Source organism: Rhinoderma darwinii, chromosome 11, assembly GCF_050947455.1.
Source record: "Rhinoderma darwinii isolate aRhiDar2 chromosome 11, aRhiDar2.hap1, whole genome shotgun sequence".
Lineage (NCBI taxonomy): Eukaryota > Metazoa > Chordata > Amphibia > Anura > Rhinodermatidae > Rhinoderma > Rhinoderma darwinii.
This window is the reverse complement of record NC_134697.1, coordinates 9,313,938-9,340,111: the sequence shown is the minus strand read 5'-3', so window position 1 is coordinate 9,340,111 and position 26,174 is coordinate 9,313,938. Positions and strand designations below refer to the sequence as shown.

Here is a 26,174-nt window from a genome sequence, read left to right as displayed (position 1 = left end):
GTTCGTTCAGGACTTCGCCGATGTGTTTTCTAAGGAGGCCTCCGAGGTGTTGCCCCCCCATAGAGATTACGATTGCGCTATCGATTTGGTGCCTGGTGCCAAGCTTCCTAAAGGTAGGATATTTAATCTTTCATGTCCTGAACGTGAAGCCATGAGGGTGTATATCCAGGAATGCCTGGCCAAGGGTTTCATTCGCCCCTCGACTTCTCCTGTAGGTGCTGGCTTCTTCTTCGTGGGGAAGAAGGATGGTGGTCTTAGGCCGTGCATTGATTATCGTAACCTGAATAAGGTCACTGTAAGGAACCAGTACCCACTTCCTTTGATTCCGGATCTTTTTAATCAGGTTCAGGGAGCCCAATGGTTTTCTAAGTTCGATCTACGGGGGGCATATAACCTTATCCGCATCAAAGAGGGGGATGAGTGGAAAACTGCGTTCAACACACCCGAGGGTCATTTCGAATACCTGGTCATGCCCTTTGGGTTGTGTAACGCCCCTGCTGTCTTCCAGAATTTTATTAATGAAATCCTGAGAGAGTACCTGGGTAATTTTCTTGTTGTGTACCTTGATGACATACTGGTGTTTTCCAAGGACTGGTCCTCTCACGTGGAGCATGTCAGGAAGGTGCTCCAGGTCCTTCGGGAGAATAATCTGTTTGCTAAGACTGAAAAATGTGTCTTTGGGGTACAGGAGATACCATTTTTAGGGCAAATCCTCACTCCTCATGAATTCCGCATGGACCCTGCCAAGGTTCAAGCTGTGGCGGAATGGGTCCAACCTGCCTCCCTTAAGGCGTTACAGTGTTTTTTAGGGTTCGCCAACTATTACAGGAGATTTATTGCCAACTTCTCGGTCGTCGCTAAGCCTCTTACGGACCTTACCCGCAAGGGTGCTGATGTCCTCCATTGGCCCCCTGAGGCCGTCCAGGCCTTTGAGACTCTCAAGAAGTGCTTTATCTCGGCCCCCGTGCTGATTCAGCCCAACCAAGAGGAGCCATTTATTGTGGAGGTTGACGCTTCCGAGGTGGGAGTGGGGGCCGTCTTGTCCCAGGGTACCAGCTCCCTCACCCATCTCCGCCCCTGTGCTTACTTCTCTAGGAAGTTTTCGCCCACGGAGAGTAACTATGATATTGGCAACCGCGAACTTCTAGCCATTAAATGGGCTTTTGAGGAGTGGCGGCACTTCCTGGAGGGGGCCAGACACCAGGTAACGGTCCTTACGGATCACAAGAATCTGGTTTTCCTAGAATCGGCCCGGAGGCTTAATCCTAGACAAGCTCGGTGGGCACTATTCTTTACCAGATTTAATTTCTTGGTTACCTATAGGGCTGGGTCCAAGAATATTAAGGCTGATGCTCTGTCACGTAGTTTCATGGCCAATCCTCCTTCCGAGAAGGATCCCGCTTGTATTTTACCCCCTGGTATAATCGTCTCTGCCACGGATTCTGATTTAGCTTCTGATATCGCGGCTGATCAGGGTGCAGCTCCCGGGAACGTCCCTGGGGACAAACTGTTTGTTCCCCTGCAATACCGGCTGAGGGTACTCAGGGAAAACCATGACTCCGCTCTATCTGGTCATCCTGGCATCTTGGGCACCAAACACCTCATTACCAGAAACTATTGGTGGCCTGGGTTGCCTAAAGATGTTAGGGCTTACGTCGCCGCTTGTGAGGTTTGCGCTAGGTCCAAAACCCCTAGGTCCCGACCTGCGGGCCTACTACGTCCCTTGCCCATTCCCCAGAGACCTTGGACCCATATCTCCATGGATTTTATCACCGATTTGCCTCCATCTCAGGGCAAGTCGGTGGTGTGGGTGGTAGTCGACCGCTTCAGCAAGATGTGCCACTTTGTGCCCCTTAAGAAGCTACCTAACGCCAAGACGTTAGCTTCTTTGTTTGTGAAACACATCCTGCGTCTCCATGGGGCCCCAGTCAATATCGTTTCGGACAGAGGGGTACAATTTGTTTCCTTATTTTGGAGAGCCTTTTGTAAAAAGTTGGAGATTGATCTGTCCTTCTCCTCCGCCTTCCATCCCGAAACTAACGGCCAAACGGAAAGGACCAACCAATCCCTGGAACAATATTTAAGGTGTTTCATCTCTGACTGTCAATTCGATTGGGTCTCATTCCTTCCCCTTGCTGAATTTTCCCTGAATAACCGGGTCAGTAACTCGTCAGGGGTCTCCCCGTTTTTCTGTAATTTCGGGTTTAACCCAAGGTTCTCCTCCGTCTCCCCTGGTTGTTCCAATAATCCTGAGGCAGAGGAGGTTCATCGGGAACTGTGCACTGTCTGGGCCCAGGTTCAGAAGAACCTAGAGGCGTCCCAGAGCGCACAAAAGATTCAGGCGGATAGTAGACGTTCTGCTAACCCCCGGTTTGTCGTCGGGGATTTGGTCTGGTTGTCGTCCAGGAACTTGCGCCTTAAGGTCCCGTCCAGGAAGTTTGCTCCCCGATTTATTGGGCCTTATAAGGTCATTGAAGTCCTCAACCCTGTATCCTTCCGTCTGGAGCTGCCCCCATCCTTCCGCATACACGACGTCTTTCATGCTTCCCTCCTTAAACGCTGCTCCCCGTCCTGGTCCCCCTCTAGGAAACCTCCTGTTCCCGTTCTCACCCCTGAGGGGGTGGAATTCGAGGTGGCCAAGATTGTGGACAGTAGGATGATCCAGGGCTCCCTCCAGTACCTGGTCCATTGGAGAGGATACGGGCCGGAGGAGAGGACTTGGGTACCTGCTCGAGATGTTCACGCTGGGGTATTGGTCAGGAGGTTCCACCTTCTCTTCCCCACTAAACCGGGTCCTCTTAGTAAGGGTCCGGTGGCCCCTCATAAAAGGGGGAGTACTGTAAAGGATCTGCCAGGCACTACGTCTGTGGAGACTCCCAGGGTTAATCAGTCGACACCTGAGGCCAGACCTCTTAGACTGACACCGGCTCCCACCAATCAGGGTGGCAGGCTCAGGAGTGGGAGAGCCTATCGCGGCCTGGTCAGTCAGAGTTAGCTCCGCCCCCTGTCCATTTATACCTGCAGTTTTCTCTTCCTCATTGCTTGTTATTCTTTTGGATTCCTGGCCCCACTGCTGCTTGCTCCAGCCTGCTTCTGCCGTGCTTCTGCCTTGCTGCAGTTCTCCTTGACTTGACTTGCTTTGCTTTGCTTTGCCCCTGGCTTGCTTCTGTCTCCGTGCCCGCTCGGGTTACTCACTTCGTCCTGGTCCTGACTGTTCGTTCGCCGCTCCGTTTCCTCGTGGCGTTCCGTGGCTACTGCCCCTTCCCTTGCGTGTTCCCTGTTTGTTTTCCTGTGCACTTAGACAGCGTAGGGACCGCCGCCCAGTTGTACCTCGTCGCCTAGGGCGGGTCGTTGCAAGTAGGCAGGGACAGGGCGGTGGGTAGATTAGGGCTCACTTTCCCTTCACCTCCTTCCTGCCATCACACATACAGTGCCTACACAATAGTGCCATACAGTGCCTACACAATAGTGCCCACAGTGCCTACACAATAGTGCCATACAGTGCCTACACAATAGTGCCATACAGTGCCTACACAATAGTGCCATACAGTGCCTACACAATAGTGCCATACAGTGCCTACACAATAGTGCCATACAGTGCCTACACAATAGTGCCATACAGTGCCTACACAATAGTGCCATACAGTGCCTACACAATAGTGCCATACAGTGCCTACACAATAGTGCCATACAGTGCCTACACAATAGTGCCATACAGTGCCTACACAATAGTGCCATACAGTGTCTACACAATAGTGCCATACAGTGCCTACACAATAGTGCCATACAGTGCCTACACAATAGTGCCATACAGTGCCTACACAATAGTGCCATACAGTGCCCAGACAATAGTGCCATACAGTGCCTACACAATAGTGCCATACAGTGCCTACACCATAGTGCCATACAGTGCCTACACCATAGTGCCATACAGTGCCTACACAATAGTTCCATACAGTGCCTACACAATAGTGCCATACAGTACCTACACAATAGTGCCATACAGTGCCTACACAATAGTGCCATACAGTGCCTACACAATAGTGCCATACAGTGCCTACACAATAGTGCCATACAGTGCCTACACAATAGTGCCATACAGTGCCTACACAATAGTGCCCACAGTGCCTACACAATAGTGCCATACAGAGCCTACACAATAGTGCCATACAGAGCCTACACAATAGTGCCATACAGTGCCTACACAGTAGTGCCATACAGTGCCTACACAATAGTGCCATACAGTGCCTACACAATAGTGCCATACAGAGCCTACACAATAGTGCCATACAGTGCCTACACAGTAGTGCCATACAGTGCCTACACAATAGTGCCATACAGTGCCTACACAATAGTGCCATACAGTGCCTACACAATAGTGCCATACAGTGCCTACACAATAGTGCCATACAGTGCCTACACAATAGTGCCATACAGTGCCTACACAATAGTGCCATACAGTGCCTACACAATAGTGCCCACAGTGCCTACACAATAGTGCCATACAGTGCCTACACAATAGTGCCATACAGTGCCTACACAATAGTGCCATACAGTGCCTACACAATAGTGCCATACAGTGCCTACACAATAGTGCCATACAGTGCCTACACAATAGTGCCATACAGTGCCTACACAATAGTGCCATACAGTGCCTACACAATAGTGCCATACAGTGCCTACACAATAGTGCCATACAGTGCCTACACAATAGTGCCATACAGTGCCTACACAATAGTGCCATACAGTGCCTACACAATAGTGCCATACAGTGTCTACACAATAGTGCCATACAGTGCCTACACAATAGTGCCATACAGTGTCTACACAATAGTGCCATACAGTGCCTACACAATAGTGCCATACAGTGCCTACACAATAGTGCCATACAGAGCCTACACAATAGTGCCCCACAGTGCCTACACAATAGTGCCCCACAGTGCCTACACACTAGTGCCCACAGTGCCTACACAGTAGTGCCATACAGTGCCTACACAATAGTGCCCCACAGTGCCTACACAATAGTGCCATACAGTGCCTACACAATAGTGCCATATAGTACGGGCACGGTCTACTGCACAGTAGTGTCATTTACTAAACACATAATAAAACTATATTGTGTCCAAATAATACCACCATACAATGCCTACAAAATAGAACTATACACTGCCTTCATAATAGCGCCATGCAATAAAAACAGAGAAGGGACTGCGCATAAATACTGTATTACCACTAGCAGAGATATAATGTACATTTGACGCGACCCACCAGGGAGTAAGTTCAGAGAGTGGCGGGGACAGGGGCGGTGGAGGCCCTAAAATAGAGGCGACTCTGGGCATCTGCCCTACGTCACATTATTGATGAGTTTTGATGAGTTCTGATCGCTTGGTGCAGCCGTTAAATAGGTGAACTATGGAAAGACCAGGACCACCCCCGCCCCCGCCCTCCATGAACACTGGCGTGGCCCCTCTCATCACTCTATGTTACATGGCTGCCGCCCGCCGCCCCCGTTTCCTCCTCGTCTTCCTGGTGTTCACAGAAAATAATCATATTTGCCCTTTCTCTGCTATTTTTGTCCTCTGCTTTCTGGACAGGGGAAGCTCCACACGCTGGCAAATATTAATCACTGGAATTGTGGAGAAGAGGGGACATTCTGCCACGCCCGGAGGAAGACCACCTGGAAAATAATGGAGGATTTATCAATAGAAGTTACTGTTTGTTTTCGCAATTACACATGAAAAATGTATCTGTGAGAACAAAACAAACAACAAATGGAAAAATCTTGAAAATAAAAGCGCGGCCATCTGTTTACTCCGCACAGAAATGACTCAAAAGACAAAAATGTGGCAGATCAGTAATGAGGGAACGTATATATATAGTGTGAGGGGGTATAGAAACGTGAGCGGTAATGCACTGCCATCTAGTGTCACAATGTCGAATTGCAACGGAGACACTTTTTTTTTGAGGAATTTAAATAATCCAAAAAAATCTCAAAATCTGGCACTTGTCTGATTAAAGATTATCTGATAATCCAACACCTCCTTTTTCGGTTGATGCCGGATTAAAGGAATTTTACTGTAATAAAAATGATAACTTTATTAGGATTAGGGACTACAGTATATCAGCAGATTATCAAATGTACATGGATAGCTGTTAATTCACTGGGACCTAGCCGCCAACTTCTTCCCCCTGGCAGCAGGGACCAGAGGTGCACACAGATCCTGACCTGGAGAAGGACAAATGCGCAGATGGGACTTCCCCTTTAAGTGTCATCAAGTAAGTTTAGACTCTCGCGCCCTTCAAACAGCGTTATTCTCATTTTGAAGTGTAAGAAGATCGGAATTGTAGGGGGTCTGTGTGGTGGGACCTCCCAATCAATAGAGAAAGTGGCCTGCAACACAGTCACTTTAAGGGTATGTATACTTTTGCAATCAATTTTGTTTATTCTTTCAACGCGTCTAGAATAAAAAAATGAATCAACTTTGCAAATAGTCTTGATGTAAAGATCTAGCGTTTTGTGTAAACAGCTCCTATGCAGACCAATGTGTCTCCATGGTTACAGACCACAAATAAAACCTGTGTTGTCTGACCCTCCAGTCATGTTTTAGGCCATGTTCACACGCTTAACAAAAAACGACTGTAAAATACAGTCGTTTTTCAGCCGTTTTTTAAGCATCAAGCGTTTTTTTACGGCCGGTTTTGGAGCTGTTTTTGTACTGAGACAAACGGCTCAAAAAACGGCTCAAGAAGAGACATGGACTTTTTTACGTGCTATTTTTTACGTGCCGTTTTTAAAAACAGCCTCGTAAAAAATGCCCCGTGGGAACGGAACGCCGTATTTCCTATTGAAGTCAATAGACACATGTTTGGAGGCGTTCAGCTGATATTCGGGGGGGGGGGGGGGTTTATGGCCCGAAAAACGGCTGAAAATAAGCCGTGTGTACATAACCCACAGACAGTGGAACAGTTAGGGTATGTGCACACGACCTATTTTCAGACGTAATTCGGGCACTTTACGCCCCGAATTACGCCTGAAAAGACGGCTCCAATACGTCGGCAAACATCTGCCCATTGCTTGCCATGGGTTTTACGATGTTCTGTTCAGATGAAGTGTCATTTTGCGCGTCGCTGTCAAAAGACGGCGCGTAAAAATCCGCCTGCGTCAAAGAAGTGCAGGACACTTTTTGGGAAGTTTTTGGAGCCGTTTTTTCATTGACTCCATTGAAAAACAGCTCCAATTACGTCCGTAATGGACGCCGCGAAAAACGTGAGTACATGCAATTACGTCTGAAATTCAGGAGCTGTATTCGCCTGAAAACAGTGCCGTAATTTCAGACGTATTTTGCGTTTGCGTGTGAACATACTCTAAGGGTCTCAAGTAAAGCTGCACAGGAGTAACACATGACTGCAGGATCAGACAACACAGAATTTCCCTGTGGTCTGTAACCATGGAGACAACTAGGGCGGTGTTGGAGCTGTGTACACGAAAGGGAAAGCAATTCTTAAAGGGGTTCATATGCCTTAGGCCTTATTCACACGAACGTTTGTGTTTTGCGCACGATGTGGGTCCGTGTGTCATCAGTGTTTGCTGCGTGGCTGTGTGATTTTCGCGCATATGCCATCTTTATGACACGCGGTTTTGCTGTTTAGAAAAATAAATGAAGGAAGTGCTTCCGTGTGCTGCGTGGGATTTTCACACACCCATTGACTTCAATGGGTGCGTGATGCGCGAAAAACGCCCAAGTATAGGACAAGTCGTGAGTTTTACGCAGCGAACAAACGCTGCGTTAAAATCACAGAATGCCTGAACGGCCCCATTGACTAACATAGGTCCGTATCACGGACGTTAAACACGTTCTTATAATGATGTAGTGATGCAATGCCATATGTCACCTGCAGGGGCCGCTGTAGGCGAAATGAATGCCTAGAGAAGGTGATAACAACTGATCGCTGGGGATGAGAGAAGCCGATCTTTGAGTGACAACCCCTTTTATAAAGACTATTTGAAATCCCGCTTCATTTATTATTCTAGATTAATTCGAGCAAAATGGCTGCAAAAGTTGACAAACCCTTTCTAGTAAAGAGAACAAAACTCAGAAATAGCGCTAAGCTACAAGCGGAAGGATCATGGCACCTGCTAAAATTCTGGGGGTCCTTTTGGTCCAGTAATTCTGGAGGTCCCCCCTCTGAGCGCTCATAGCAGTGTCATGACCGGCTTCTATGGCAGGTGTGTTATTTTCCCCCCCATGTCAGATGACCCTTGGTGTCTCCATAACAGTGTCAGGCAAAGTCAACAGTGAACCTGCAATGCCATCATAACAATGACTGCCTCAGCTTCTCTAACATTGATAGCAGCGGTTTCTCCATAACAGTGACATCCTTGGTTCCCCTATAACAGTGGCAGCCACAGTGCCCTGTAACACCAACAATAACAGTGTCCACTTAATATAACCAGCTACAGAACCCCCATAATAAAGACAGTCTCAGGTCTCTATAACATGTGAGGACCCCAGTGCCCCCATAACAGTGCCTGCCACACAAACACGTAGGCTATGTTCACAGAGGGTGGATATGCTGCGTAAAAGCACACAGAGTATCTGCCCCGGGCGCCGCAGGTCGTTCCGGACGAAAAAACGCACCAAATTGTGGTGCAGTTGTTCGGCCGGATTGACCTCTGCGGAAAACTGCACATAAAAAGGTTTGATATTTACGTAGCCATGGCAACGCGTCCCTCTGACGTCCTGCAGCCCGGCCTCCTGGGAGGACACTTCATCCCATGTGACTGCTGCAGTTTGTGCTTGTCCTGTGATTGGCTGCAGCGGTCACATGGGATGAAACGTCCTCCCAGGAGGCCGGCCTGGGGGAAGAAACACAGAATTCTGGGTAAGATTTTTTTTCTCTGAGTTGCGTTTTTGCGGCAGAATCGTTGCTTTTCTGCCACAAAAAAGCGCTATTTGTTGCACGTTTTACCTCCCATTGAATTCAGTGGGGAAAACCCACAAAAGATAAGCAGTGATAACGTAAACACAAGTGACGCGCTGCGGATTAAAAAAACGGTTAATTTCTGAGTGTTTTTTTCGCTTACTTACGCAGCGTGGGGAGATTTCTGCTGCTACTGTATTATTCTGCCGATTTTCCGCAACTAAATCGGTTGTGGAAAATCCGCAGTATTTACGCTACATGTGAACTGACGCTAAGGGCAGGTTCACACGCGGCGGAATTGCTGTTGAGTTGCGCTCTGGACAGTCCGCAGTGGAATTCTGCCGTTTTTTACATTTGTTTCTATACATTTTTAGAAAACTTAGTTCAGACTTTGCAGAAAATAGCTGTGCGGTAATCAGGCTGCGGTGCAGATTTTTCCCTCCGCAGCAGCTCATGACGTTGTGGAGAAGAAGAAGAATTTCACTGCGGATTTCAGCCTTTGCAATGCAAAAACTGAAATCTGTGGCAAGTCCGCTGTGACATCCGCAACGTCTGAATTACCTGTCACATATGCAAATGTTGCTGCAGATTCATTGCATAATTGCCCCAAATCTGCAGCGGGAAAATTCTGCCACGTCTGAACGTGCCCTAAGTGTCCTCTTAACATAACCAGCCACAGAACCCCCATAATAGTGGCAGCTACAGGCCCCCATATCAGAGACACTTACAATGCAGCCATAACAGTGACATCCTCAGTATCTCCATAACATAGCAGGTAGTTATTATTATTATTATTTATTATTATTATTTATTTATTATTATTTATTATTATTATTTATTATTATTATTTATTATTATTATTTATTATTATTATTTATTTATTATTATTACTATTATTTATTTCTGTTATTTATATGGCACCAACATATTCGGCAGCGCTGTACAGAACTTGTCCCCCTTTGGGCTCACAATCTAATAACTCTATCTGTATATTTTCGGGGTGTGGAAGGAAACTTATGCAAACACGTAAACAGTTTTTGCACGTAATACCGCTTTAAGTCACGCTTTTTTGCCTTTGTCCTCTTATAAAGAACTGACCGCACAGACTTTCCAGGGCTCATAGCACAAAGGCAACAATGAGGCCGGGTCAAAGGCAAGTGCACGGGCCATAGACATAGACTCACCCACCCGATCATTAGCCGGGGGCTCACACGTGCGTTATGGCGGAACGGGACATTTATTAACTTAACAAAAGATTAACTCCAAAACTGCCAGAAAAGGCGCAAACTGCAACCTAACAGGAGGAGCCTGAGATGGAAGGGGTCACGAGCCCACTGAGTGTAAAGACTTCCCCTTTAAATCAATGAGATTTAAAGGAGAAGTTCGCTTTTTAACTCTATTACTTGCTGATGTTTCAGCGGATGCAAACAGTGACTATACTGTAAAAATATTAACTATTTCCTGTGCCGGTTCTTGCACCCCTCCCCCACCCCAGTCTGGTCCAGCATCGAATAGCTGCTTGTTGCTATGAAGTAATATAAGGGATCAGTGTTCGGGGACGTTACCTGAGTCGCTCATAGACGGCGGAGATAATCACAAGGACACATGATCCTCTCCTGAGCCGGGATAATGGGGATCATGTGACCAGACCCCAGACCACAGGTGGACATGTTTGTGTAGGTGAACAGAGAGGAAACTGATCATGAGCGTCCTAATACAAGAAAAGCAACAAAGAATACAATAAATAATAATAATAATAAAAAATAAATAATAATAATAATAATAATAATGACCAAAAAAAAGAATAATAATGAAAAAATAATAACAGTAATAATAATAATAATAATAATAATAACAATGAATAATAATTCATGAGGAATCAATAATAAATAATAAATGAAAAAATAATAACAATGAATAAGGAATAAATAATAATAATAATAATAAATGAGGCATAAATAATAATGATGATAATTAATAATCAATACTTCCTCAATCTCATGGCAGAAACATTTTGCATCATGAGACTTTGCAGCACTCAAGTTATGATCAGGGTATGTTCACACAGCAGCGTCCGTAATGGCTGAAATTACGGGGCTGTTTTCAGGAGGAAACATCCCCGTAATTTCAGCCGTACCGGCATGTGCAGGCGCTTGAATGCCGCGTCCATTACCGATGTAATTGGCGCTGCTATTCATTGGAGTCAATGAATAACGGCTCCAATTACAGCCAAAGAAGTGACATGACACTTCTTTGACGCGGGCGTCTATTTACGCGCCGTCATTTGACAGCGGCGCGTAAATATACGCCTCGTGTGAACAGACAAACGTCAGCCCATTGCTTTCAATGGGCAGATGTTTGTCAACGCTTTCAAGCCGCATTTTTCGGACGTAATTCGGGGGTTAAAACGCCCGAATTACGTCCGTAATTAGTGTGTGTGAACATACCCTTAGTGGAGGAGGGAAAGGGACAGGATTTTACATCAGTTGAATCAGTTTTATGTCAGGAGAGTGCGTTTAGTTTGTGCAATTTTTCCTGTCCGTGCAGCGTCAGTGATCGTCAGTTTTGCTCCGTCAGTACTTTCTACTTAGGCTATGTTCACACGCACTAATTACGGACGTAATTCGGGCGTTTTTGCCCCGAATTACGTCCGAAAAATGCGGCTTGAAAGCGTTGACAAACATCTGCCCATTGAAAGCAATGGGCTGACGTTTGTCTGTTCACACGAGGAGTATATTTACGCGCCGCTGTCAAATGACGCCGCGTAAATAGACGCCCGCGTCAAAGAAGTGTCATGTCACTTCTTGGGGCGTAATTTGAGCCGTTATTCATTGACTCCAATGAAAAGCAGCGCCAATTACGTCCGTAATGGACGCGGCGTTCAAGCGCCTGCACATGCCGTTACGGCTGAAATTACGGGGATGTTTTCTCCTGAAAACATCCCCGTAATTTCAGCCGTTACGGACACCCTCGTGTGAACATACCCTTTCTTTTCAGCATCAGCTCGTAACCCATCAGTGAAAAACTGGCTGCCCTCGGATGGCATTCGTGTGCTGTCAGTTTTTTTTGGCTGGACCGTTGTCCTGAATGGGCGAGTCTAGTGCGAGAATTGGACCATACCAGGGCATGCTGTGATTTTCTCTGCACGGATCGCTGCTCAGTACAGAAACTTGGACACGTGACTCGGCCCATTGACTTTAGTTTGGCGGTGTTCAGCCAGTTACTCGCACAGCAGCGGGACATGAACATCGCCCGTCTGAATACGTCAGAGATGTGAAAGTCAAAAACCATAGAAGTCATTAGACAGGCAGTTCAGCAAGTATGTAGTGTATTGAAAAAGTATTCACACCCTGCACATGTCTACCACTAATACTATTTGGGTGCCACATTACATGACACATTTTTGGTATCAGATGCAGTAAAAAATGCTAAAACAAAAATCGCAACAAAACATGCAGCAGTTTTAAAATGCATTTTTTAGATGCCGTTCTAACCGCACCCCAACCGCAATGTGTGTATGAACCCTTAGGCCTTATTCACACGGCAGTGTCCATTTTGCGCGCGCAAAAAACGCTGCATTTTGCGCGCGCAAAAGGTCCGTGTGTCACCAGCACGTGGTGCGCGGCTGCGTGATTTTCGCGCAGCCGGCATCATGATGACACTCTGTTTTTATGTTTACAAACATAAAAGCAGGAGGTGCTTTTCTGTTTTCATTCATTCTTTTTACTACTGTCGCGCGCAACACCTGGAAGTGCTTCCGTGTGCCAAGCGCGATTTGCACGCACCCATTGAATTCAATGGGTGCGTGCTGCGCGAAACACGGGCAAGAATAGGACATGTCGCGAGTTTTACGCAGCAGACACACGCTGCGTGATGCGTGAAAATCACTGACAGTCTGAACGGCCCCATAGACTAACATAGGTCCGTGCGACGCGCGTGAAAATGACGAGCGTAACACGGACGTATAACACGTTTGTGTGAATTAGTTTGCATTTACAGTTTTTTTTTCTCCCCCTTATTTCTAAATGTAATGTAGTATAATGCGGACATGTGTAGTGACTTTCCCATATTTCAGCGGTAGCCGCTTCGTTCCAGGCCGGCGCCGGGTCACGTGATCTTCGTTCTTGTGTCCTGCAGCGTCTGCTGTAAGCACCAGAAGTCCCACTCCAGGTAAGTCGCTGCACGTCTATGTTACACTATATTACATTTGCAAATGGATGGCTTGAAAAACACACACAATTATTGGGGCCACCACCAACACTACCCTGGCCCACAGTTGCCAAGAGTCCTGAATTTGCCGGGACTGTCCTGACTTTACAAAGACAATCCCAGCAAATTACTGTCCCAGACCGTGTCCCGGCAACTTGAACTGGCGACTGCCGTATTCAATTGTATCTGCGTCCTCAGGACGCAGATACAATTGAACACTATTGCAGAGCCTGCTCCCTGCTCTGCCATTCACTAGGCTACAGGCCACGGTTAGGCCCGCGGCCTATAAAACACTGGGACAGGATCCCTACACATGCCGGCGCGATGACTTCAATGGACGCGCCGGCCTACGCAAGGATCCTGCCTTGGCGCCTTATAAGCTGCAGGACTGAGGAGACTGTGGAGCTCCGTTCTTCGTGGGAACAAGGCTGGGTGAGTATACGTTTTTTAAATCTATTTGGGGGACACCAGGGCACTATTTACAGGGGGGCTGTGTGTGGCACGATATACAGGGGGACTGTGTGTGGCACGATTTACAGGGGGGCTGTGTGTGGCACGATTTACAGGGGGGCTGTGTGTGGCACGATTTACAGGGGGACTGTGTGTGGCACGATTTACAGGGGGGCTGTGTGTGGCGCAATATACAGGGGGGCTGTGTGGCACTATATGGGGGCTGTGGCATTATCTACTGGGGCAGTGTGGAGCACCATCTACAAGGGGCACTGAGTGCGGCACTATCTACGCTGGTTTTTACACTACCAGTAGTCATCAGCACATATCGCCTGACCCTAGTGATAAAGTGAGACATCACCAGCCTGTAATCAACCGGATAACCAGAGAGGGACACCGGCCACCATATTAGTTGTCACCCAAACTAGTGCAGAAATTTTTGTTTGTTTATTTGTATGCAGAAATTCTGGAAAGCCACGCCCCATTAGCCACAACCACAAGATAAACCACGCCCCTTACAGAACACCCATTAGATAAGCCACACCCTAATTTTTCCTGGTATTTTTTTTAACCCCTTCCCGACATTTGTCGGGTAGGGGAAGTATGGAACGGGCCCACGGAGTGTACCCTCTCCATACGATGCGGGGGTCGGCTGTATGTTATGACCCTACACAGTAACTAGCGCGATCCCGCTCGTTTAACCCGTTAAATGCCACGGTCAATATCGACCGCGGCATTTAAATCGTTAGAAAGAGGGGACCGACCCCCTCTAGCAGCTCATCGCGCCCCCCGCAATGAAATCGCGGGGTGGCTATGGTTGCTATGGCTGCCTGGGGGCCTAATGAAGGCCCCCAGGTCCGCCATCTTTGTGCTCCTACTAAGCGCTGCCTCCGGCCTGTCAGAAAGACGATATACTGCAATACATTAGTATTACAGTATATCGTGCAAGCGATCCAACGAACCCTGGTTGAAGTCCCCTAGGGGGACTAATGAAAAAAAGTAAAAATTAGTAAAATAAAGTGTTTTTTTTAATGTAAAAAAGAAATTAAACATGAAAAGTTAAAAAAAAACAACCTTTTCCCATTAGAGCATAGTAGAAAAAATAAAACATAAACATAATTGGTATTGCCGCGTCCGTAAAAGTCTGAACTATTACAATATATCATTATTTAACCCGTACGGTGAACGCCGTAAAAAAAACATTGTAAACGCCAGAATCTCTATTTTTTGGTCACCTGATCTCCCACAAAAAATGAAATAAAAAGTGATCAAAACATCGCATGTTCATCAAAATGGTATCAATAAAAACTACAGCTTATCCCGCAAAAATAAGCCTCAGACCACTTAATCAACGGAAAAATAAAAAAAGTTACGGCTCTCGGAATTTGGCGACACAAAATAAATTTTCTTTTTTACACTTAGGTTTTTACTTGTAAAAATAGTAAAATATAGAAAAAACGATATATATTTGGTATCGCCGTAATCGTATTGATCCGCAGAATAAAGTTAACAAGTTGTTTTAATTGCACAGTGAAATCCGTAAAAACGAAGCGCAAATAAAATTGGAGGAATCGCTGTTTTTTTTCATTTTCTACCCCACAAATAATTTTTTTCCCGTTTCCTAGTAAATTATACGGCACAATATGGCTCTTGGAAGGTGGGGAGGAAAAAACGAAAATTAAAATCTGAAAGTTGTTTACGACGGGAAGGGGTTAAAAAATGTTACCAACTATGCCGGGCCCTAACTGCATTATTGAAATAAACCCTGTACACTGGGCCCCTACATATTATACATCTATATATTATACACCCCGCCCCCACCTGAAAATCATAAGCCTCTTTATAACGCGCTCCTCTGTGTAGGATGCAGCGCCACCTGCTGGGGTAAGGACGCAGTGACCGCTCTCTACGGCTTGTGCTGCTGACCACGTGGTACCCGCTTCGTCATGTGATGCCGTACAGGCGCTATCTCTAGGTACGCATGCGCAGAACCGGTTGCCAGGCTACAGAAGGACGCGCACAAGACTCGCAGTAAAATACAGCCGGGCGGCATCATGACCGAGGTGAGAGAGGGGCGACTTGATATCGGGGAGCACGGGGGAAGGGTCTGCGTTATTTACCGAGTATAGCTTACTTATACTTATTATTATAGATGGGAGGATTTGTGGTTGCTTTACTGGCGTGGAAGTACAACTCCCAGCATGTAATGGACTAAGGCACGAAACTACTGGGAAAATAATACTAGTCATGATGCGACTTTTATAAGTTCCGAGACACATGATGCGACTTTTATCTGATTTAAGTCACACGATGCGACTTGACCGATTTTTTTTTAGAAAACAGCTAAATATGTCCCCCCCAGAAAACAGCGTCATGTTCTTCCATACGTGATGACATCACGCAGAGTAGTATCTATATACAATGTATAAAGCCTCTATATATACAATGATACAGTGAGATCGCTCTATACAGGATGATGACATCATGCAGTGTAGTATCTATATACAATGTATAAAGTCTCTATAGATACAATGATACAGTGAGATCGCTCTGTACAGGATGATGACATCACACAGAGTAGTATCTATATACAATGTATAAAGTATCTAATATATACAGTGAGATCGCTCTGTACAGGATGATGACATCACACAGTGTAGTATCTATATACAATGTATAAAGCCTCTATATATATAATGATACAGTGAGATCGCTCTATACAGGATGATGACATCACGCAGTGTAGTATCTATATACAATGTATAAAGTCTCTATAGATACAATGATACAGTGAGATCGCTCTGTACAGGATGATGACATCACACAGAGTAGTATCTATATACAATGTATAAAGTATCTAATATATACAGTGAGATCGCTCTGTACAGGATGATGACATCACACAGTGTAGTATCTATATACAATGTATAAAGCCTCTATATATACAATGATACAGTGAGATCGCTCTGTACAGGGGGATGACATCACGCGGTGTAGTATCTATATACAATGTATAAAGTCTCTATATATACAATGATACAGTGAGATCACTTTGTACAAGGTGATGACATCACACAGTGTAGTATCTATATACAATGTATAAAGCCTCTATATATACAATAATACAGTGAGATCGCTCTGTACAGGATGATGACATCACGCGGTGTAGTATCTATAGTAGTATCTATATACAGTATATAAAGCCTCTATTGATACAGTGAGATCGTTCTGTACAGGGGGATGACATCACGCAGTGTAGTATCTATATATACAATGATACAGTGAGATCGTTCTGTACAGGGGGATGACCTCACGCAGTGTAGTATCTATATATACAATGATACAGTGAGATCGCTCTGTACAGGATGATGACATCATGCAGTGTAGTATCTATATACAATGTATAAAGCCTCTATATATACAATGATACAGTGAGATCACTCCGTACAGGATGATGACATCACACAGTGTAGTATCTATATACAATGTATAAAGCCTCTATTGATACAGTGACATCACTCTGTACAGGATGATGACATCACGCAGAGTAGTATCTATATACAATGTATAAAGCCTCTATATATACAGTGATACTGTGAGATCGCTCTGTACAGGGGGATGACATCACACAGTGTAGTATCTATATATACAGTGATACAGTGAAATCGCTCTGTACAGGATGATGACATCACGCGGTGTAGTATCTATATACAGTATATAAAGCCTCTATTGATACAGTGAGATCATTCTGTACAGGGGGATGACCTCACGCAGTGTAGTATCTATATATACAATGATACAGTGAGATCGCTCTGTACAGGATGATGACATCACGCAGAGTAGTATCTATATACAATGTATAAAGTCTCTATATATACAATGATACAGTGAGATCGCTCTGTACAGGATGATGACATCACGCGGTGTAGTATCTATATACAATGTATAAAGTCTCTATATATACAATGATACAGTGAGATCGCTCTGTACAGGATGATGACATCACGCAGTGTAGTATCTATCTATATACAATGTATAAAGCCTCTATATATACAATAATACAGTGAGATCGCTCTATACAGGATGATGACATCACACAGTGTAGTATCTATATACAATGTATAAAGCCTCTATATATACAATAATACAGTGAGATCACTATGTACAGGATCATGACATCACACGGTGTAGTATCTATATACAATGTATAAAGCCTCTATTGATACAGTGAGATCGCTCTGTACAGGATGATGACACCACGCAGTGTAGTATCTACATACAATGTATAAAGTGTGTGTATGTATATATATATATATATATATACACACACATACACAGTGATACCGTGTACAGGATGATTACATCACACTGTAGTATTTATATCCAATGTATAAAGCCTCTATTTATACAGTGATACAGTGAGATCACTCTGTATAATGTGATGACATCACGTGGTGTAGTATCTATATACAATGTATAAAGCCTCTATATATACAATGATACAGTGACATCACTTTGTACAGGATGATGACATCACGCGGTGAAGTATCTATATACAATGTATAAAGTCTCTATAGATACAATGATACAGTGAGATCACTCTATACAGGATGATGACATCACGCAGTGTAGTATCTATATACAGTATATAAAGCCTTTATATATACAGTGATACAGTGAGATCGCTCTGTACAGGATCATGACATCACACTGTGTAGTATCTATATACAATGTATAAAGCCTCTATATATACAATGATACAGTGAGATCGCTCTGTACAGGATGATGACATCACGCAGTGTAGTATCTATATACAATGTATAAAGCCTCCATATATACAATGATACAGTGAGATCGCTCTGTACAGGGGGATGACATCACACAGTGTAGTATCTATATACAATGTATAAAGTCTCTATAGATACAATGATACAGTGAGATCACTCTATACAGGATGATGACATCACGCAGTGTAGTATCTATATACAGTATATAAAGCCTTTATATATACAGTGATACAGTGAGATCGCTCTGTACAGGATCATGACATCACATGGTGTAGTATCTATATACAAGTATAAAGCCTCTATATATACAATGATACAGTGAGATCACTTTGTACAAGGTGATGACATCACACAGTGTAGTATCTATATACAATGTATAAAGTATCTATATATACAATGATACAGTGAGATCACTCTGTACAGGATGATGACATCACACAGTGTAGTATCTATATACAATGTATAAAGTATATATATATACAGTGATACAGTGAGATCACTCTGTACTGGATGATGACATCATCACACGGTGTAGCATCTATATACAATGTATAAAATATCTATATATACAATGATACAGTGAGATCGCTCTATACAGGATGATGACATCACATGGTGTAGTATCTATATACAATGTATAAAGCCTCTATATATACAATGATACAGTGAGATCACTTTGTACAAGGTGATGACATCACGCAGAGTAGTATCTATATACAATGTATAAAGTCTCTATATATACAATGATACAGTGAGATCACTCTGTACATGATGATGACATCACGCGGTGTAGTATCTATATACAATGTATAAAGTCTCTATATATACAATGATACAGTGAGGTCGCTCTGTACAGGATGATGACATCACACAGTGTAGTATCTATATACAATGTATAAAGTCTCTATATATACAATAATACAGTGAGATCGCTCTATACAGGATGATGACATCACACAGTGTAGTATCTATATACAATGTATAAAGTCTCTATATATACAATGATACTGTGAGATCGCTCTGTACAGGATGATGACATCATGCAGTGTAGTATCTATATACAATGTATAAAGTCTCTATATATACAATAATACAGTGAGATCGCTCTATACAGGATGATGACATCACACAGTGTAGTATCTATATACAATGTATAAAGTCTCTATATATACAATGATACTGTGAGATCGCTCTGTACAGGATGATGACATCATGCAGTGTAGTATCTATATACTCGAAACGCGTAGTAATTAAAACAATATCTGATATTACATTTGCTTGTTTTAAATCCTCATTACTCAAGAAGGGTTTTACCAGTTAGCAGCGCCAGGGAAAATCCGTTTTTTCCTCAAACTTCTCAAATGACCATTTACCACTGGACCCTTTGGATCCGGATCGGAACACGGGCTGCAGCAATATTTTAAAACACGCTTTCAAGGATGTTGTGCTCCGAGCACAGCCAACCACGTCAGCAGAACTGATCACCCATCTGTGGCCTTTTTTACTTTATCATGTGATGCACGATGCGCGCTTTGTGTTGTTTTCTCCTCTACTGTTTAGATGTTATGTTAGTGAATACACAACGTTTTGGTTTGTGGCGTTTTGCTGTTATTTTTGGTTTCAGTGGCATTTTTCTAAACGCAGCATTTTTTTTTTATGGGCATTTCTATAAGACTTAAAAAATCGCAGAAAAAACAAATGTTCACGACATTTCACAATCAAAACGACAAACCTAAAAGGACAATATCCAGCTGTTACGTAATTTCCAACTGCGCTCGATACTCATGGCTGTAGATGGGTAGATGTCCGGCCAACAGCTGGTGAGACGTACGCTTACCCTAGGACAGTGGCATATGGGGAGTATGACTCTTATCTATGGACGGTGGGGGGGGGGGGGTATCGTCGTACTGAGAACCTTTCCACAAGTAAATAAATCTTTCATTGGACTCAATCAGTATCTCGTCCAGCGTGGCTGATCGCCCTACAATCATGGGATGGGCCCTGCTGTAGGGCGGTGTAATAATTCCTTCATAGTGAGTAACGTATGCCAATGCTGAGTTTCTAGTCCGTTCCCAAATCCGTCCCGGAGGCCACCCGGCAACCAGCAATGGTGTGCAGATGCGCACGGTCACCTTCTATACTACAGGAGTGGTAGCACATGGAAGTGGCAGTAGTTTAGAAGATGTTGGCCCCTGATCCTCAATACATGGGTTGGGGCCAGGGGTTTAACCTTGCCGGATGGGAGCTGTAGAGGGGGAGTACAATCTCCGCACTGTTACCTTGCCACTCACGTTGTATTAGCCAATCATAACGCAGCATGCATGAAGTGCCTGTCACAGAACTGAATCTTGGGCAGAGCATTCTCTCTTTGAAGTGTTGGTCTCCAACCTGTGGCTTTCAAGCTGCTGGTAAACTACAACTCCCATCGTGGCTTGACATCTTCAGGCTGGGAGGGGTATTTTCCAAACAGCTGGAGAGCCACAGGTGGGAGACCACTGTATTAGAGGTACCAAAGAGGAGCAGAGTGACAGTCTGTAAATTACGTGATCCTGTTCATGTCACATTACAACTTGTACAGGGTTAGATACAGACAGAAAAACAAGCTGACCCTTCCCCAGGCGGAGAAAAGCAGCTGCCAGAAAGTGCTGCAGTATATGTGTGCTTTATGACGGCTGCTATGAATTGGAGTCAGTTGACAGAGAAATATTATAGATTATTACATTCTCCAGGAAGTGATAGAGTACAGCCCCTCCCCCATAGACTGGTGGGGGAGCTGTGTGCGTGTATCTAGTGTATAGTGTCACTATCCTTCCCTATCTAGGCCTCCATCAGTATAACAAAGATGTCATTAACTCACCCACCCTCTAATGATAATGAGATGACTCTGCTCATTCTGTCCCAGTCTACACAGCCAAGCTGACAAGTGACCTGCAGAAAATAGGAAGTGTGACCGCTCCAGTGGCAATTGTGAGAACTGCAAGATATCTAGATTTTTTTTTTAATATGCGGATTGTCACATAAAAAACCCCAAAAGATTAAAAAAATAAAATAAAAAATGTTTATCATAAAAACCTGCTGGAGGTAAAATCTCATTTTCTGATGATTCATTCCCTTTAAGAGCCATCGGTAAACCTCCTGGGATCTAGCTTTTACCCCTTGCTATTAATGTGACGTGTGGTATAGTATTATGTTAATCAGATATGTGGGAAGGTCACATGATCGGCGGAGGTCCAGGATTGAGGACCCCACAGATACGTGGGCCCTGGTACTGGCTCTCAGTGAAGAGATGGTCTTGTAGATGTCGCCTTCCCTCCATTTAGATCAATAGGATTCACAGAAATGTCTTATTTAGATCCCTCATAGGTGTGAGAAGCCCCCACTGATTGCCGGGGAGAGGTGGTCGCTCCTGGTCAGGGACCCTCATTCAGAATATCGCTGGAGGTCCCGATGATGATTTGTCTGAGTGACCGGTCAGGAGATGCCGTTATGGGAAAAGTCCCCTCATGTTTTGTTTGATTTGCAGGAATAACGTCCGATTATTTGTCTTCTTTTTGTTCTTGAAGGAAAAGCCGGAGAAGACCCTGATGGATGAAAACACATTTGAGGCCCTGGAGAAAGACTTCCAGGAGGTGCTGAACGAACTCACCGGAGACAGAAGTCTGGAGAAGTTCAGGATCGAATACGAGAAACTCCACGGGGTCCTGAAGAAATCCTACGAGAATGAGAAGCGCCTGATGGGCAAATGCCGAGAGCTGAACGCCGAGATCGTGGCCAACTCCGCCAAAGTGTCCACCGCCCTCAAACTGTCTCAGGAGGACCAGACCACCATCGCATCACTCAAGAAGGTAACATATCCCGAGGGGTTCTTCTAGAATCAGCCTGTGTGGTAGGCTTAGATACACTGGACTGTATCACACATAATCAGCTCAGATACACTGTCAGCAGAAAGTATCATACGTGATAGGCTTAGATACACTGGCTTGGCAGACATATCTGACATAATAGGATTTGAAACAGCAGCTCAGAAGACAGTACCACACTTGATAGGATTAGATACAGTAGCCTAGCAGACTGTATCACACATGATAGGATTAGATACAGCAGCTCAGCAGATCATATCACAGATAATAGGATTAGATACAGTGACTCAGCAGAGAGTATCAAACATGATCGTATCACACATGGTAAGGTTAGATACAATAGTTCAGCAGACAGTATCACACATGATAGGATTAGATACACCATCTCAGCAGTTACTATAAGGCCCTGTTTACATTGAATTTTTTGGCGCTGTTTTTGACGCGGAGACCGCATCGGGAACCGTGCCGAAAAACGTTCAATGACGCCTCTCATTGATTTCAATGGAAGGCAGGGGTGTTTTTTGCCCACGCCACTCAATGGCTGCGGCCGAAAAAACGCGGCAAAGAGAGCGCAAGCAGGTCAAAATCAGTGTCAAAATTCCTGATGGAATTTTGCGGCAGGTTTTTCCGCCTGCAACAAAAACCTCAGTGTGAACAGGGCCTACCACATAATAGGGTTAGATATACCAGCTCAGCAGACATAGGCTTAGATACAAGATCTCGGCACATACTTTAACACATGATAGGATTAGCTACACCTACTCAGCAGATGCTATCACACATTATAGGCTTAGATACACTATCACACATTATAGGCTTAGATACACTATCACACATTATAGGCTTAGACACACTATCACACATTATAGGCTTAGATACACTATCACACATTATAGGCTTAGATACCCTATCACACATTATAGCCTTAGATACATTATAGGCTTAGATACACTATCACACATTATAGACTTAGATACACTATCACACATTATAGACTTAGATACATTATAGGCTTAGATACCCTATCACACATTATAGCCTTAGATACATTATAGGCTTAGATACACTATCACACATTATAGACTTAGATACACTATCACACATTATAGACTTAGATACACTATCACACATTATAGACTTAGATACACTATCACACATTATAGGCTTAGATACACTATCACACATTATAAACTTAGATACATTATAGGCTTAGATACACTATCACACATTATAGACTTAGATACACTATCACACATTATAGACTTAGACACACTATCACACATTATAGGCTTAGATACACTATCACACATTATAGGCTTAGATACCCTATCACACATTATAGCCTTAGATACATTATAGGCTTAGATACACTATCACACATTATAGACTTAGATACACTATCACACATTATAGGCTTAGATACACTATCACACATTATAGGCTTAGATACACTATCACACATTATAGACTTAGATACACTATCACACATTATAGGCTTAGATACATTATAGGCTTAGATACACTATCACACATTATAGGCTTAGATACATTATAGGCTTAGATACACTATCACACATTATAGGCTTAGATACAGCAGCCCTGTCCCTAGAAACACAGCAAACGCCGCATGACTCTCGTCCTCCATCTTTTACATTGGGAGTCGGTGAGCGCTCAGATTGTTGGCTGGTAAACCAGAAACGGTTTTATTTTTATCCTCCGTGACTTTTCACTTTGGGTCTCACATTTAATTACTCTGCAGGTTCTTCCATTATATAACCATCCCGCACCGGCAGCGGGAGACAACTTTTTTTTTTTTTTTATTGTGCACAAAACCATTAACTTGTTGCTTTGGAAATGAAATTGCCTTTTTTCCGCCTCTCTATAATTCTATGTAAAATGCAGAACCCGTCGGATCAGCGCAGGACGCCGGCGATCTGAATGTTAATGTCCCCCTCCCCGTCCATATTACAGGGACACTAATGAAACCTACAGGACATGAAAAGAAAGGCGCTGCTCAGATCTATCTCACGGATCGAGCTCGCCGCCTCCCGCCCCCGCGTCTAATGACACCTGATTCCTAATTTTGATGATTTTCAGATGTTACAGAATACTAATAGGATGAAATCACCAGTCTAATGGCGGCTCTCATTGTCCTACTTCATAATCCGCTCTCCTGAATATCGCCAGTGTAGTAATTGAGGGAATAATCGGATGCGGTGATACAGGAGCGATCAGGAGAGATTACAATCAGAAAAGATCATCGGGAAGGGGGTCAGATACTCGCGAATCCTATTCATTGAGCAGCTGGAAAGTAATATCCCTGAAAAGGTCTGCTTCTTTCCAGTAGACCATTTTTTAAATCTCCGGTAGCTGTCAGTGAATGGGAACATTCTTGTTTACATCTAGAGGCTAAAAACCAGTACAGACCTAATTCTTCTCACAGCTGAGAGTTTGTTACACTTGTATCCAGTCTGGACAATCCTCTGTGAGCCAATCTGCCTGGACGCCAGACTGATTCATATTACCTGCGCTGATACATTGTAACAAACTATCAGGAGAGAGTGATTGTCTAGACTGGATACAATTGTAGAAGACCCTCAGCTGAGCTGTCAGAGGTATCAGGTCAGGAGAGGTTTTCAGCCTCTGGATGTAAACAAGAATGTTTCCATTCACTGTCTGCAAGCAGAGATGTGGAAAAATATTCCACTTTTTTTTTTTTTCCACAGAAAATCACGTCCACTGTGTTGGCATCGCCTGTCCAAATTCCGAGCACCGTCATTCGGCTCCTTGGTCCTTCAGCAGACACCAGTCTTGTTTCGGGATATTACTTTCCTGCCCTACAACCACCACCATTAACCCTTCACCATCCTATATAAGAACAACCACAAACTTTATTATAGTGATCCTTGACCTCCAGGGGTATTAGATAATAACCCTAGACCACCATGTATAATCTATATCAGTATTAACCCTTTTATCACCATAGACCAGCAGAGGTATTGGGTATTCACCACCTTATCACTCTATACGATCAGGAGTTTTACAGGAATACTATCACTAGGACTGTATGGTGTAATGTACGTAGAAAGTTGGCAACGTCTGTACAATCGGAGGAATTTTGCCCTCTTCGTTGTGGGCACCAACGCACTTCACTTTAAAAGCCCCCTTTTAAAATCCCTTCTTTTTTTTTTTTTCTCCTTCCATCACAAAAAAAACAAATCTTTAAAAATTTACAAACCTATACTGCCACTTTAAGAGTAAGGCCTCATACACACGGCCGTGCCCGTAATCACGGCCCACGATTGCGGGCGCGGGCCGAAGCCCACATTTTTGGGCCGTTCTCCCATACAAAGTATGGGAGCATGGCCCGTAAAATACGAAAAATAGGACATGCCCCATAATTCCCGGCACAGTTCTACGGCACCCGTATCGATACGTAAAGGTGTCCACGGCCAATAGAAATGAATGGGTCTGTAATTACGGTGGTGGTCAGACAGCCATTACCCCCACTGATCAGCTGACGAAGGGACTCCAGCGATCACTCTTCATTATTTACCAGGCACAGCGCCGTTCACTTGGTAGTGGCTGTGCCTAGTACTGCAGCTGACAAGTGAATGGGACTAAGCTACAATACCCGTCGTAGCCGCTACTAAATGTACGGCGCTGTGTCTGGTAAATAATAAAAAGTGTGCGGCGCTCTCGCTGGAGCTCCATGGCCCCTTCTGTCAGCTGATTGGTGGGGGTGCTGTATGTAGGTGAGGCAGATTGGTTATCGTGTGCACATACAAGGCCTTGTTGGGTTTTCTGAACTATGGAAAAACTGGAGCAGTGACATATAGGATTGTTGCTGGAGCTTCTTCATGAGGAGGACTGGGGGAGATCCTCTAAGAGGGATCATCGTTCTATTCAGAAGGGGAGGGGCTGTGACTACCTCATTCATTTTCAT

At 44.3% G+C, this 26,174-nt stretch overlaps 2 protein-coding genes across 8 annotated transcripts in view; one reads left to right on the top strand and one right to left on the bottom strand.

Moving 5' to 3' along the window:
* Positions 1-15,503, bottom strand: part of ITPRIP (inositol 1,4,5-trisphosphate receptor interacting protein) — a 40,432-nt gene extending 24,929 nt beyond the window's left edge. Inside the window, exons 1-3 of one of the 4 annotated variants that reach the window (XM_075842858.1) lie at positions 15,403-15,503; positions 10,488-10,633; positions 5,628-5,677 (exon numbers count right to left, since the gene is read on the bottom strand). The gene's annotated coding sequence lies outside the window, so the exon portion shown is untranslated. Of the gene's footprint in view, positions 1-5,627; positions 5,678-8,711; positions 8,800-10,487; positions 10,634-15,402 lie in introns of those variants that run through there. The other 3 variants (XM_075842856.1, XM_075842859.1, XM_075842860.1) reach the window with 3 other exon arrangements.
* CFAP58 (cilia and flagella associated protein 58) overlaps positions 8,835-26,174 on the top strand; it is a 75,138-nt gene continuing 57,798 nt past the window's right edge. Inside the window, exons 1-3 of one of the 4 annotated variants that reach the window (XM_075842852.1) lie at positions 8,835-8,883; positions 12,998-13,092; positions 21,932-22,213. In XM_075842852.1, the coding sequence (XP_075698967.1) occupies positions 21,953-22,213 (261 nt within the window). In that variant the 5' untranslated portion in view covers positions 8,835-8,883; positions 12,998-13,092; positions 21,932-21,952. Of the gene's footprint in view, positions 8,884-12,997; positions 13,093-15,542; positions 15,645-21,931; positions 22,214-26,174 lie in introns of those variants that run through there. The other 3 variants (XM_075842853.1, XM_075842854.1, XM_075842855.1) reach the window with 3 other exon arrangements.